Source organism: Antrostomus carolinensis, unplaced genomic scaffold (assembly GCF_000700745.2).
Source record: "Antrostomus carolinensis isolate BGI_N321 unplaced genomic scaffold, ASM70074v2 scaffold16384, whole genome shotgun sequence".
Taxonomy (NCBI): Eukaryota; Metazoa; Chordata; class Aves; order Caprimulgiformes; family Caprimulgidae; genus Antrostomus; species Antrostomus carolinensis.
The window spans coordinates 2419-17370 of NW_010310261.1; the positions used below are offsets into that span (position 1 = coordinate 2419).

General features: G+C 45.4%; 1 protein-coding gene across 1 annotated transcript in view; it reads left to right on the forward strand.

Moving 5' to 3' along the window:
* Positions 1 to 310: 310 nt before the first annotated feature.
* NLRC5 (NLR family CARD domain containing 5) overlaps positions 311 to 14952 on the forward strand; it is a gene marked incomplete at both ends in the record, with an annotated part of 28890 nt that continues 14248 nt past the window's right edge. Inside the window, 10 exons of the mRNA XM_010166370.2 lie at positions 311 to 373; positions 3858 to 3923; positions 5692 to 7444; positions 9300 to 9383; positions 9720 to 9803; positions 9889 to 9972; positions 11632 to 11721; positions 12979 to 13029; positions 13927 to 13992; positions 14703 to 14786. Of these exons, the coding sequence (XP_010164672.2) occupies positions 311 to 373; positions 3858 to 3923; positions 5692 to 7444; positions 9300 to 9383; positions 9720 to 9803; positions 9889 to 9972; positions 11632 to 11721; positions 12979 to 13029; positions 13927 to 13992; positions 14703 to 14786 (2425 nt within the window). The remainder of the gene's footprint in view (positions 374 to 3857; positions 3924 to 5691; positions 7445 to 9299; positions 9384 to 9719; positions 9804 to 9888; positions 9973 to 11631; positions 11722 to 12978; positions 13030 to 13926; positions 13993 to 14702; positions 14787 to 14952) is intronic.

Genomic DNA, 14952 nt, shown 5'->3' on the forward strand with positions numbered 1-14952 from the left:
TTGGCTGTGGTGTGGTTTTAGATCAGCCAAAGCCGCCGTGCTCTGAGTTTCTATGTATCATAGAGAGAAGTTGTTTCACTCCTCCCTTGAAAGCAGAGGTTAACTGTATTTTTGAGCAATCTGAGAGGAAAAGATCAGATGAGGAGCCTGAAACCTGGCTGTGTTGCATCAGCCCTTATACTGAGTCTTGGTTTGTACCACTGCGTGTGTTGTGAGCTGCTTGCCCTTTGGCTCTGGCCAGCAGCACCCCAGATTTCAGGAGCAGGACACTTGCATTAACTGTATTTCATTTCTCATCCAACACCTTTAGGTAACTTACACCAGAAACAAGAAGTATGCGAAGATGTGAGTGCCCAGACATCTGTGCCAAAAGGTAAGGCTGGAACAGACCCTGGGGTGCTATGCTGTTAGAGTTTATCTTCTCTGCCCATGGGCTGGGCAGGGCTGCAAATGTCCCACGTGTGGGCCACAGCACTGGCAAGGTGTGAGGAAGCCACTGCAACTTCAGGTTTGATTTTTCTGTTCTTGGTGCTTTCCAGATGAACCTCCCCTGTTTCGTTCTCTCTCCCTGAATTTCAGATAAGCCCTGTTGACACTGACTCTGCTAAGGAACTTGCTTATTTTAGTTTCTCTAGCCAAGGGACTCTCCCACCCACTCTGCAAAATCCCCCCTTTTTGCACTTGTAGTGTGGTTGGCTCATTGGTAGGTGAAGGAACTTGGTTTGGCTTTTCAAGAGCGAGCAGAAAGACTATTCAGCAGTTGATCCAGCAGCAACCGTTGCTGAGTTGTCAGAATAAGAGCTTAAAAGAACAGATAGTAGTAGTTCTAGGGCTTTCTTCAGAGGTGAATTTGGGACTGAGGCCTTCCTGCTCAGTGCACATCATGAAACGAGGGGTTTGTTTTCAAGATCCCTCCTCTTCTGCCAGCACTTTGCGAAGGCATCCATCACTCAAGTGTCCATCAGAAGCCTTTGGTGCAATGTGAAAATACTGAAGGTATGTGCCACCACTGAGCGATGTCCCTGGACCCTTATGTAACAGCTGCTGGCATAACTGGAAGCTGCTGAATTTTTAGTTGCCTTCTCAGTCACCAGGTATTCAGTTTCCAGAAGATGAAACAGCAGCTCAGGTCCTCCCCATGTGAAAAGTGTCACAGCAGAAAGAGAGAAGGTGTGATTCTGGAATCTGGCTTTGCCAGAGGAGAAATGGTGGAGGTAGCAGCAAAAGGAATCCAGATTATCACAGAAAGCTGCCATCAGTTTTCTTTGTCCTGCTGCAGTGTGTGCTGGGGGACTATGGAGCAGGAGGAAATGAAGCCTTGTGTTCTCCAGGCTGCAGTGTAGAGGAGTCACTGAGCCAGGACCCTGGGAGTGCAGGCACTGTAGTGTAAGCCTTGTGTCCTGTAGAGGTGCTTAATGTTGGTGGCAGGGAGTGGGAGTGGTGCTGGATTGCCCATTGGTGAAAAACAGATGATTTGAAGGAAAAGCTGCTCTTAATTTTTTTCTGGCTATGTGAATTTGGGAACTGGCTAAAGCTCACACTCACAGCAGCAGGAACTTCTTGCAGAGCTGGCTCTGCTTCTTGCTGAGGTTTGCTGGTGCCCTCAGTACCTTATAACTTGTATGTTTGCATCTGCTGTTTGCATTCCCTGCTCCTGGCCAGACAGAGGTAGGCTGAGCAGTGAGCACTCCCTACCTTGCCCATCTCTGCTGGTGTTACTCATTATAAGTAGTAGCTCCCAGCCTACCCTTTGCAGTCCCAGGTGTTCATACGATCACAGAGACACTTTTGCCTCTGTTTTTCACTCAGAAATCCTGCTCCTGAGTCCCAGCACTGCTAATACTGTATCTCGTGTGTCACATGCGGTTCTCAGATCTTGAAAACTGAAGTGACCTTGCTCTTCTGCAGACTGGTGCTGCTAGCTGCTGTGCCACCCTAGTGAGTAGACAGTCGGTCTCACCAGTTCCTGGTGGGATAGAAATTTGTAAATAGTGCTAAAAGTTACTAGAACCAGTTAAAGGAAAGTCTTGTGCCTCTCTCAGCTCTGCCCATTCTCTCAGTCTGAGAGCACACCATAAACAAACAGGGAATTAATCACCATAAACAGCCCTGGGAATCTGTGGGCTGTGTGTTCCCCAGAAGCAGCTGTTCCCTGCCCTGTTCCCCAGGGTAACAGAGCAGTTCCTGTGTTCAAAGTATGGCAAATGCATCACCCAGCCTACAGAAAGACTCACCAGTGAGATGGTTGTGGTCAGTCTCGGAAAATGCAGGGCAGCTTTTCACAGCAGTTTATGTAGCTCCTTCACACGGTGCTGAGCTTGTGGAGACTGACCTGGCAACTGGCTTTGCTCACGAGGAAACTTTCTGTAGAGCTGTATCTAGTCACTGATATATCCTGCTCCTGCTTTCTTTCAGGTCCATCACATGGGTTTATCCTGCTTTGGGTGGACTTAAATCCTGCGGGGGAAGGGAGAGCAATTGAAATAAATTGGGCTGTGGGCTTTGCTACAGTGTGCAGCTGGGATATGTGGTACTGCTGTTGGGTTTATCTCGGTCTCAAATCTGCCAAGCTTCTTTTATGTGCTCAGAACCACTTCCTCCATGCCCTATGTAACTTTGCAGTGCTTGTGGTATAAGTCTTTGGTTAGACTGTAGCCTGTAATGTTCTCTCTATTCTGTATGCTCCTCCAAACCCAGTATTACACATACCCCATTTTTTTTTTTGCCTTCCAGCAGCTGTGCTGCCAGTAGGGTCATTTCCTAGGATGCTTTGTCATGGGCTGTTAGGATAGTTTTTTGCTAAGGTTCTGTCACTACTTATCTCTGTGCTTCTAAGCAAATGAAGGGATTGAGCAAAAGGATCTGAGCATCATTTGCTAAACTTAACACATTTCTTGCAAAACATGCCTTTTAAAATTCATATTGTTTCCTGTGAAGATTTTCAAAGCCAGGCTTCCACCAGCAGCTTGTACCTCCCTATTTCTGATATCCCAGGTGCTATGTCCCAGGTCCCTCTTAGGACAAGAGGGAATGGCCTTAAGTTGCACCAACGGAGGTCTAGGTTGGATTTTAGGAAAAAAGTCTTCACTGAAAGGGTTGTAAAGTATTGGAACAGGCTTCCCAGGGCAGTGGTGGAGTCACCATCCCTGGAGGTATTTAAAGGACGTGTAGATGTGGTACCTGGGGACATGGTTTAGTGGTGAACTTGGCAATGCTGGGGTTACAGTTGGACTAGATGATTGTAATGGTGTTTTCCAACCAAACTGTTCTATGATTCTGTTGGCTGAGAATGGTAAGATTTGGATATTAACAGCTCTGTGAAGTGCAAAGTCATGTTCTGATATTAGATAAATGTTGAATCTTGTTAGCTGATCATGTGTCCCAGGTAAGTGGAAGGTCCTGCTTGATTTCTCTGCAAAAACACTCAAGTGGATAGAACAGGGAGGTAGCAGATCACACTGGCAGGCAAGATTGATGTTATCCACTAGGAAAATCTATGTAAGTAACCTGAAGTTGTTGGAATGAATTGCCTGGAGAAGCTCAGGGAGCTCCTTACTGAAGGTCTCTAAACCAGCCCAGACCCCTTGGTTGATCCTGAGAGCTGGAGTGGAATAAGAGGATGGATTAGCCTGATGAGGACCAGCCCAAGCTGTCTTTCTATAGCTAGATGCACTTCTGCTTTTACTTCAACATTTGCAAAAGCAGTTCTGTAAACTCACCCTGAATTTGCCAATAGTTTTGTCCTCTAATTTTGCCTCTTCAGCTCCCCAAGTGCTTTGCTGGAGAGTCTTGCCCAGCTTTAATAAGCTGCCATTCAGAATGCTCTTTTCACATGTTTCTGACTTTTTCATTTTCAGGATTTGCTCGACGTCGCCGTTGCAGCAGCTCTGTGAGTGACAAGGACGTTAAACAGCAACGACTAGGTATGTAGATGTTCCAGAAGCAGAGCAGTGGTGTGCTGAGGAAGGACCTGTTTAACTTCTTTGCAGAAACGCCCAAAAAATCAACCTCCTGCATTGAGAGAAACTTTTGTTTAGCTGCTGCATAAACTCTTAATGCAACAGGTTATAAAATATTATAGACAATGGGACCTCGCAAATAACAAGGCATCCATTTCCATTTCAGAGATAGATTAAACCTACATGAGGAGAAGGGATGCAGATGGCATAGGTTAAGAACTCCTTTAAAGTGTGATATGCTGGTAAAGCATTCAGTTATAGGTCAGGAGACATACTGACAATTTAAAACCCACTAAAGGCTCCACAGTTTCTCTAGCACATTAAAAACTCATATGGTTTCAGCTCACCCTAAAGTAAGAGAAGTAACTGAACGGATGAGTGACGACACAGCCGAGCCAAAATAATTCCAGGAAAGACTGGGTAGCATGGTCAGACCTGCAGGCTGTGTAACACCAGTGTCAGCATCCTTCATCATCTGCCCTTCTTTACCCTTTTGTACCTCTGCTTTTAGCCTTGCAATCCCCATGGTCCAGTAGTGCCCAGTGTCTGGTGGGAGAACACAGGGAGTATGGCAAAGCTGGCAGCCAGTTTTTGACCGAAAGCTTATATATGGGGAAAGTCTTGAGCAGACCAGATCTTATTATCCATTGACAAAACTCATCAAACTTTACAGCAGTGAGGACAGGGTTTTTCAGAAGGTGCTGAGGACTCTTAATTATCACCACTGTTCTCTTTTCAACAAAGAGATGCTGTTACCATCAGGGATCTCAAATTCTCAAAGCAAAAGGTATGTCTGTTCTGAGGTGCAGGTAGCTGAGCAAGGGTGGCTGCAAGACCAGCATGGGTGAATGGGTGGGCAGTGAACAAGGAGTTATATGCATAATACACCAATACCTACTTCTCATCTTAATGAGATAACAAGATTTGGGTTCTATATTGTTATAGTTTAACTTAGCTGGCAGCCATGCCCCCTTCCCCCCCACTCAGGGAATCCAGGAGAGAATTGGAGGGGTAAAGGTGAGGAGACTTGTAGGTTGAGATAAGAACAATTTGATAATTAGAGTAAAATAAAATTAAAATAATAAGAATTTTTTTTATATATATATGAGTGATGTAGAGTACAATTACTCACCACCCACTGATCATGATCCTAGAGGAGCAAAAAGGAACCCTGAAACCGAAATCACAATCCTGGAAAAGTGAACCCAAGGGATTCCTGAGAGAATCCCACCCTTTCTGGTCAATCCCAGTTAATATGCTAAACATGATGTGTTATGATCTGGAATATCTCATTGGCACATCCAACTGTCAATTCTGGGTTTTACTAACTACTGCACTTTTCTTCTCCACCCTGCCCCCCCTCTTTCCAGTCCTCTGTTCTTGGAAACTGCCCCAGCACAGTGTCCTTGTAGTTATCAACATTTCTTCTCATAACAGTCCTCACTGAAACCAAAACACGGTGCTTTCTAGCTACTGAGAAGAAAATTAACCCTATCCTAGCAAAAACCAGGGCATATATAAAGCTGTTTCATCTTTTCCCCTGAATTTTCTTCTTCTTCAGCTCCTGTGCAAAAATAGGAAAAATGGTGGATTATTTGGCATCTACCTGTCCCTGCGGAGCAGCCTCTGATCAGGGCCAGTGTTTCTCTGTGTGTAAGTGGTAGCATTCTGGATCTGTCACGGCTCAGAACTAACTTTTTCACCCATGTACTCATTTTGTCTTCTCTCTCAGATTCAGCTGAAAAGTACCGGCATCTCCTCATCGATTCTATCCGCCAGAGATACGGAAGCAGGAGAGCAGCAGGAGCAGCAGCACAGGAGCAAACACAGCCACTGTCTTTCAACCAGGCTTTTGTCAACCTTGTCATTCGGCAGAGCAAAGCATCCCGCTTAAAAGAGAGAACAGATAAACCCCGAGAGGATATGGCAGGTGCTCCTGAACCAGAAGAATGTGCAGATACAGCCATGAAAGTTTCAGATCTGTTTCATAGTGTGGTCTCATCCAGCACAAAGGTGATTTTTTTGTTTGGTAAACCAGGTACAGGCAAGACCATGCTAATGCGCAGGATTTGTCAGAAATGGGCAGAAGGGGTCCTCCCTCAGTTTCTCTTCACTTTCCTGTTTGAGTTTCGGCAGCTGAATTTATTAAAAAGAAAATTGACTCTGAGGGAACTTTTGTTTGACCTATTCCTTCAGCCAGAAGACAGCCCTGATGCAGTGTTCCAATACCTCTTGGAAAATGCCTGGCATACACTGATCATCTTTGATGGGCTGGATGAGTTTGCAGATAACATGGACGTGTCATCCTCTTTTAAGGGAGACCCAGCTCCTACCTCCCGTGTGTCCGTATCCAAGCTCTTTGCAGACCTCTGCCGTGGGAAGCTCCTGCCTGGTTGCACGGTGTTGGTCACCAGCCGACCTAAGAGACTACCCAGTTTCTTATTAAACACAGTAGATCTGCTAGCAGAAATTTGGGGATTTGACCATGAGAAGGTTGAGGAATACGTTAGCCACTATTTTCATCGGCATTCATTCAAAGAACAAGCCATTGCTCACCTGAAGAACAACACCAAGCTGCTCAGCATGTGCCTCATCCCTGCTCTGTGTTACGTTGTCTGCATCTGTTTGGAGTATTTGCTCCTTAAACATCAGATAAGTGTGGAGCTTCCTCAGACTATGACACAGTTCTATATCAAAATGCTTCTCATCTTCATAAACAAACAGCAGGGAGAGCATGCAGGTGGTGAAGTGGCTCAGCTGAACTGTAACAGGAAGGCCATTCTGAGTCTGTGTGATCTTGCACTGAAAGGCCTGGAAGATAAGAAGCTTGTATTTTATGTTGGTGATATTCCAGAGCATGTGAAGGAATTTGCTTCCTTACATGGATTACTGTCTGTCTTTGAGGTGAAGACAAGTGGGACTTGCCCAGAGGCTGGCTATGCTTTTGTACACTTGAGCTTGCAGGAGTTTTTTGCAGCACTGTGTCTCATGGTAAGTGAGAGGGTGGACAAGAACTACCTGAAGAAGAAGTTTTCTTTGAAGTCAAAGTGGATTTTAAAGAATGAGGCAAAGACTGAGTTCATGGAGAGTTTTCACATCTTTCTCTCAGGCTTGTCGTCAAAAGAATGTAGGACCTTTCTCATGCTGCTAGCTGAACAAGATGAAGCTTGGGTGCAGGATAAGCAGGATGCAATCCTGCAGTCTCTCAAAAAACTGGCAGCCACTCATCTGACAGGACCTAAGGTCATTGAGCTCTGCCACTGCACATTTGAAACACAAGACCTCAAAGTAGCCCAGCATATTGGGGGCCTGCTGAATTTCAAGTACGAGTTTAAAAACTTTAAACTGACACCTCTGGACATGTCAGCTTTGGTTTTTGTCATAAACTCGGGCCAGAATTTGACTCAGTTGGATTTTGCAGGATGTCTCATGGACATTGACTGTTTGGAGGTTCTGGCTGTCTGTAAAAATGTAGAGCACTTGAGGTAAACACACTGAGTGCTGTGAGCTGGTGGGTGAAGGGGCTAAGGGGCGGGAAGGGCAAGCCTGGTTTTTATTTCAGAATTTTCAGAAGGGAGAGGAAGATGATGTGAGCAATTCTGATCTGAACAGCGTAACTTTGATACTGAAGAAATGTATGAAATAATGAATTTCTGAGGGATTGAAGGATATTAAGGTGATAAATCCATTCTGGCTGTATTTTTTTGTATGTTTCTTAGTTTTGATTAAAGCAATCCAACAACAGGGTAGTTAGGGTAGTAGATAAGAGAGAAAATGATAGGCATTTCTTGGCAATACAAAGGCAGGACGAATCTTGCAAGCAGATGAGAAAGTTGTGATCTGAGTGAAATCCCCATGAAGCAGATGAACCGGAGATGACAACTGCACTTTAAGGTGCTCACTATCAGTGCTTTGCTGTAATGCTGGAAGGGCATTTCAAGGAGGATCTTTTGGGATCCTGCTGTGGAATGGGTTTCATTCTGTACTTCTATAAATGACTTGGAGGAATATGTGTAGATTTTGCTAATGTGGAGAAGATGGGGAACAGCCAGGATGAGAATTACCTTGACCTGAAGGGAATGGCATTGTCTGCTGTGAAGTAGAGGAGCATAAAGAGAGACATGAAAACTGCTGTTCCTGGATATTGATGTTGTTGTAAAAAGGGCAGTAATCAATGGTTCTCTGCCCCCACTAGGAAGAATAGGAATACCATTTAATTTACTGTTAGAAAGCTTTCTGATGATACATCCTAACTAAATTGCTAATGCAGTCACAGAGCAGTACACAGAGTCTTCTGCTTTCAAAGAGCAGATTAGGCAGATGCCCGAGGCTGGTCAGGCTGTTCCCTTGCATTAGGAGAATGGAACAGGGGATTTTGGGGGCTTCTTACTCTGCTGATACACATGCAGGTCCGTGCTTGCTTTTGGTTATGGTCCACAGGATATGAGCACTCTGAATGCTGTCTCTTGGAGTGACAGGCAAAAGGCAGTGGGACCCCAAGCATTTCGGCTGCATGTGGCTTGTACAGAACCTGTCTAAAGAAGAAGCATCACCTCAGGCATGTTCCTGATGACCATGGGCCATGTCTGTCTTGCCACTGCACCTCTGCAGCTTGTTCCTGTCTCTGGTTTAGGGGAGGGTGGCAGAGGCACTTGGGGAAACAGGGCCATAGGTGGGTTTCTGCTCTCATGGCCCTCAGAAATGCTGTGGAAATCATGTAACCCCGGGGGCTTTGTACCAATACGTCCCATAATCAGTACATCCTGCAGCTGATTCAAAGGAGAGCTTGTGTGCCTGAAAGCTTCCCTGTTTGTCTTTCCAACACCACCAGTTCCTTCTATAAAAGAGATGCTTTCCCTAAAAACCTTGTGTCTTTTTTATTTTGGACAACTCCAGCTACTCTGCTACTCAAAATTAAAGTATATCTGGCCAGCAGCTCATCACATGGGAGCTGTTAGACACCATGTTTGTGTGAGTTTGGTTTGCCCCTGTGTGACCTGGCCTCGTCTCATGAATGGGTCTCCAGTGTCCTGACCCTGGCGGGACATGCAATAGGGCTGACTCTTCATCTGTAGCAACTCTTACACATGGTGTCACTGATCCAAAAGGCAGAAGCTGTCTCTTGAGGTATTTGCAGGTGGTGTGCAAGTTTAATGTGTTCTTTTAAAAAAAACCCAGATCTTTGAAAAGATAAAGATGCTGCCAAAAAGAGCATGACACAATGGCTGTTAAGAAAGAAATTCAGTGCTTTTCTTTTAATCATGTTTTAACCTGCTCTGTGGGCTAGCTTATTTTGGGTTTTGATGTGTTTACATATTTCCCCTTCTCTTCATGTTTTAGCTTTCGTAGTAGGAGATGTGGCGATGACTTTGCTGCTGCTCTTTCGAGGAGCTTACGAGGAATGGGGAGCCTGAAGAAACTAGAGTAAGTCTTTGCTTGTATGGTCAGAGCCTTCTCTTTCTGTTTGTCCTGTTTCTGTCTTGCAGTTTAGTTACATCTGTTCCCTCAAGACTGATCTGCTCTGTGTAGCACTTTATAGAGAGTTGTGCAGAGCAGCACGGATATGTGTGGCTCTTGTTTCCTGCTGGTATCAAGAAGACTATTGCATTGCCCTGGTTGAAAAGGAGGATAAAGTTGGTTGCAGGTGGCAGAGTCAGACCATGTTCTCTCTGTGTTGGTGTGCTGGGAGCGCGGCACAGGCCCACGGCAGGGATGCTAGTCCTTCCTCCGCTTGGTTTGAGTGATTCTTTCTTTTTCCAGGTTAACAGGTGGGAGTATCACAGCTCAGGGGATGACTGACTTGGTCCAGGCTTCATCACGATGCCTTCAGCTTGAGGAAATCAAGTGAGTGTGTTGTGGCAATACCCCTCAAATCAAGTGCTTATTCCTTGGGGGCCTGGTGTACTAATGAGAATGAATCTGTGTGCAGCTTGCAGGACAATCGGATACGGGATCTAGAGGTAAAGAGGGTGATGGACCTGTTTTCCAGAATGGAAAAGCTGAAGACAATAGAGTGAGTAAAAGTGACTTAAACCCATTAAACATGGTAGCCACTATGAAGCCAAGCATAACATCAGAGGGAGTTTAAATTGTCATCAAAAGAGAGTTGCTGGATGTCTCTGTAAGGGGTGATACTCACTCTTAAAGATACCAGTGGGGGACAAGTGGGGCACTAAGCTTGAGGCACAGACATTTAAGTGCAAGCAGGGCTGTGCAGGTGGCTTGGCTCAGTTTGAGATAGACTCAGCCTCACAGTTCTTACCCAGTGGTGCTAGGCAGTCCTGGCACCACTGACACCTCTCCAGGAACTACAATGCATGTGCTTAACTTCGTGCCTGACATGACTTTTTCCTCTTCTGCCTTCTCACCTCTTTTTGCCTTGGTCAGACTCAGATGGAGATGCCTCTCTGCATGAGAGAGGATGGCTCCATCCCTGTCTTACCAGCCTTTTTGTTAGCCCTGTTCTCCTCTACTCCTTCTAACACTCCTGTAACAATGCAGTGCTGAATGAGAGGGACTGACTGCTAGGAAAACTCCCAACATGGATCTGTATCTTTCTAGGTGGAGAGAACCAGCCTGATTTGTGAAGGTATTTTAAAGCCTTTGAAGAGCTAGTGGGGCAGCTTAAGCAGCAGCAGGCAGAGCAGAGCAGAGCAGAGCTGCTCCAAGTGTTGGAGTCTTGGTGTAGTTTGTATTACAGGAGAGGGATAGCCACAAAGCTGGGCTGCCCCTGGGAAAGGCAAAGCCACAGCACTGCCTGCCCACCCATTAAAAGGGAGAAACTCTGCCTTTAAAGGTCTTTCTCGTATGACCTTTTCCCTTGGTGCATGCTGGTGAACCCAAAATACCTGCAGTTGTTGCTGGACCCCATCCTGGAATTAATTAGTGGCTTTGCAGTATGGTTAGAAGTGACTAAAAGCATGTTGGAAGGAGGGAGGAGAGGGGGAATGTACCTGTTCCTCTGCTTTTCTGGGCACACTGGATACCAGTTTGTGGGACACTGGGGTCCAGCATGTCCCCAGTGAAGCAGTTATCATATGGAAAAGATAGAAAACCAGGACAATTTGTAAGCCTCATTCCTTCACACATTTCTATTACACACAGACAGGAATCATGGATGATTCCTTTGAGGCTCACAGAAATGGTGCTCTGTGACCCTGAGAATAAGCAGCAGATTTGTGGAACGTTTCATATTTAACGAGATTCAGCAAGTAGTAACGGAATAAACATGCAATTAAAGAATAAGTTCTTAGAGGCTGCTAGTATTGTGTCTTTGGGGATGTTTTAAATGTGAGGGTTTAGACCACACTACTTTAATAAGCCATATTTAAATTGGATTTGTTATAGCAAGAGTTTGACTACACTGTGGGCTGGTTGTGTATGAAGTACATTCCCTACATATCCCCAAAACAGTTAATGATTCTTCTGTTGCACATAGAGGAAGCCTCTATGATTTTAAATTCATGAGAGCTTTAGCTTGCAGAGAAGAACTATAATCTGATAATGCTTTTGTTGGGTCCTAAATGCAAAATTCTGAAGTTTTTGTGAAATCTCCTAACTAAAAGAATGTGTGCTTCGGGGTATTTGGGTGCAGAGCAGAGGGTATTTGCATAACAAAGGAGTGTGCTGTTGGGTCCAGCAGCTGAGGTTGTGCTCTTCCCCATGTTCACAGTCTAAGCAACAACAGTCTTTCCTTGAATGCTGTTCTCACGTTGGCAAAGGAAGTCATCGCCTGTCAAAATGCCACTGAACTGTGTGTCAGGTATCGATGCATGACAGCTGTTACAAAAACAAATATGTTGTCTCTTTACATGCTGACTTTTTGAATGGACACTGTTTTACAGTCTAATTCTTGGCTAATCAAAGCCAACAAAATTAATTTTAATCCTTTTTTGTTTTCTGTTTGAAACAATTCAATTCATCATACTATGGACTTTCTTTTTGTATTTTTTTAATTTTGTCCTTGGTCTGTAAATTGATTTGCAGGGTGTAATATTTCTTCTTATATAAAAGAATTTAAACTTGGTTTTAAGCTCTACAGTATTGGCAGAGAGAGTTGGGGCTGTTCAGCCTGGAGAAGAGGAGGCTCTGGGGAGACCTTCTAGTGGCCTCCCAGTACCTGAAGGGGCTCCAGGAAGGCTGGGGAGGGACTTTGGCCAAGGGCAGGGAGTGACAGAACAAGGGGTGATGGCTTGAAAGTGGCAGAGGGGAGATGGAGATGAGATGTGAGGAAGAAATTGTTTGGTGTGAGGGTGGTGAGACAGTGTCCCAGGTTGGCCAGAGAAGCTGTGGCTGCTCCTCCCTGGAAGTGTTTGTGGCCAGGCTGGATGAGGCTTTGAGCAACCTGGTCTAGTGGAAGGTGTCCCTGCTGCTGGCAGGGGGGTTGGAACTGGATGAGCTTTAAGGTCCCTTCCAACCCAACCCATTCTGTGATTCTATGATTCTATTAATATATCAACTGGGAAATTCTTTACTAGTTGGCATAAATTTGCTATAAATCAGCTAAGTATACTGGAAAGGTGTGGATTTAAGTAGCTCTACCTCTATATTCCTTAAATTACTGATTTTGGTGTTTTCATAGGTCCAGGATGACAGAGAAAGTGTAGAATTTTGAATCCTAGCTCTTATGGTTGTAAATTTAACAAGAGAAGTAAAATTGCATACAGCTTTTTCTCATTTTTCTTGCTGGAATGGAGTTTCTACTGAACCTCTTTCCAAAAAACTGCTGATCTTGCGGGGGGAAAAAAAAAATCTTAGCCCAGTCCTCTGAACTGTGTTACTCTCTTGTCTGTGCTGCGGCCCCAGTGCAGCATATGGGGTGTCCTGTGCCCTCTAGCCACATGAGTGCTCAACTGCTCACCTGTGGCAAGATGAAGCAGATGTCAAGCAGATGTTGTATGGCAGATGTCACGGGCCTCTTTAGCATCCAGGCAACAGCTTTGGTCCTAACTGAGCACCTCTGTTAAAGAAATGGTATCCTTCCACTTTGCCCTCACACTGGATTGGATCTTATTTTCAGGAAGGACACCGTGAGGATATATTTTTCTGGCCCATCTGGAGAAGTTCCAAGGTGAGAAACTGCACTTGGGGTTATGCTGTATTCAGAGTTATGCTGATTCAAACCATCAGCTTGGTGTCACTATAAACCACTCCACCAACAGAACTGGTTGCCTCTGCTCTTGCATCTGGCAGAGCTGAATCCACCTGAACAAGGAGAAAAGTAACTGAGATAGCTGGTCTGCACAGACCTACCAGCCAGTTCCACAAAGGCAATGCCTTACTGCCTGTGGAAGCTTGAAGTGCTGTGTTGCTGCTGCAAAACTGCTGAAAAACAGTTGAACCTGAGGACAAATGAAGAAGACTTTACCCCTTCTCTGGCTGATTCCTGTGTTCTCCCTGCTTGTGCATACTTTTGAGGGAAGGATGGATTGGACCTTAATTAAGAAACTACAAGGCAATCTCTTGTTCTCTGATAGGGAACTCACTTTGCCCTGTGTTGTGCAGTCCTCGAGGGACCTCACAATATTTTGCATGCATGTGTAAACTGGCTCAGCCTTGCCCTGAGTCAACTAGAAACTGTTTCTGTTCAGATGCCTGAACAGTCATCTTGTGCTGTTGTAGGCAGCCTGGCACAGGTGGGTATATTTATCCCTTCCTGAGGTGGCACAATCCCACATGGAGACAAAACATCCTTTGTCTTAGTAGTGCCTTTGAATTGGGGCTCAGTTATCAAGTTGATTCAAATATACAGTGAAATCCCATGTGGATACCCCCTGTGATGGCTGCTCCCATCTCCTGGTGGAGCTCTTCTGGCTCTTGGAAATGACTTAACCTTGCATGGAATGGTTGGACAGAACACAGACCTTGTGGTTTCTTCCAAAAAAACTTCCAGAAAATACTAACCAGCTTCCAGGTCCTCATGTTTTCTGAAGGCATGTTAAAGGCCAAATATTTTGCTTGTTTGCAGATCTTTGGATTTGAGGTGGGAAGAGAATAAGGAACGCGTAACTCCAACTCGATCTGTGAAGTTATGGTAAGAGAAGGCATTGAAGTTCCTGCTGGTGAATGCGATTTGCAAATGACAGGTACTACAGAAGGACAAGAATAGCAGATGTGCTGGTCCTTGAGGGCAGAGGATATTTCCACATACAAAAAAGTTTGAAATAAACCTGAATCAGTAAATAAAAATAACAATAGAAATCCCTGTCTGGCCCAGCCAGTGGCTTTATTTCTTGCGTGTTGGGCTCTACAGGTCTGGAGAGGCAGAGTTCCCTTGATAATGCCCATCTTGTCGTATATTCTTATAGCTACCAAAGCCATGAGCCATATAGTTTTTTTTCTTGCCTGGGCTCCAGAAGAGAGTAGTGGCTTTCTCAAAATAGGAGAACTTGGGCATGTTATCTGAGCATGTTAAAGCTGGGAAATGTCCCTCCCTTACCCCCTTCTCCTTCCCTCACTACTCTGCACAACAGGAACAATTACATCCATCCCCTTCTCGTGGCTGGCAGTGCCAAGCAGCTCTGACACAAGGTGTTGCACCCACACAACACTCTGCAGGTGTGTCCCTCTCCACTCCTTGGGCTACAGAGAGACAGAGTAATATGCCCAGGATTGTGTGGCAGAGCAGAGAGTAGAACCTCCCTCTCTTGGCACTGCTTCTGTGTGCCCTCATTTGGAGAGAGACACCAGAAATGCCTGGGCCCCACTCTCCCCTCGCTGCTCATTAACCCTTCCTGTTCACAGCTTGCAGGATTGCAGCCTGTCTTCCCAACACGTAGAGGAGATCGTTGCCATTCTCCAGAGCTGTCCCTGTCTCTCCGAAGTGGAGTAAGTGCCTCCTTTCCTTCCTGTTGAGTGGCTGCAGGTGGATGGTGGGGAGCAGGGGATGTTACATGGAGAGGGCAGTGACACATGGGGCCTGACCCCAAGGAGGGGTCCTAGTACTCTCTATTATGTCTGGTGGGATCCTTGTTGGGGATTTTTGGTGAGGTTC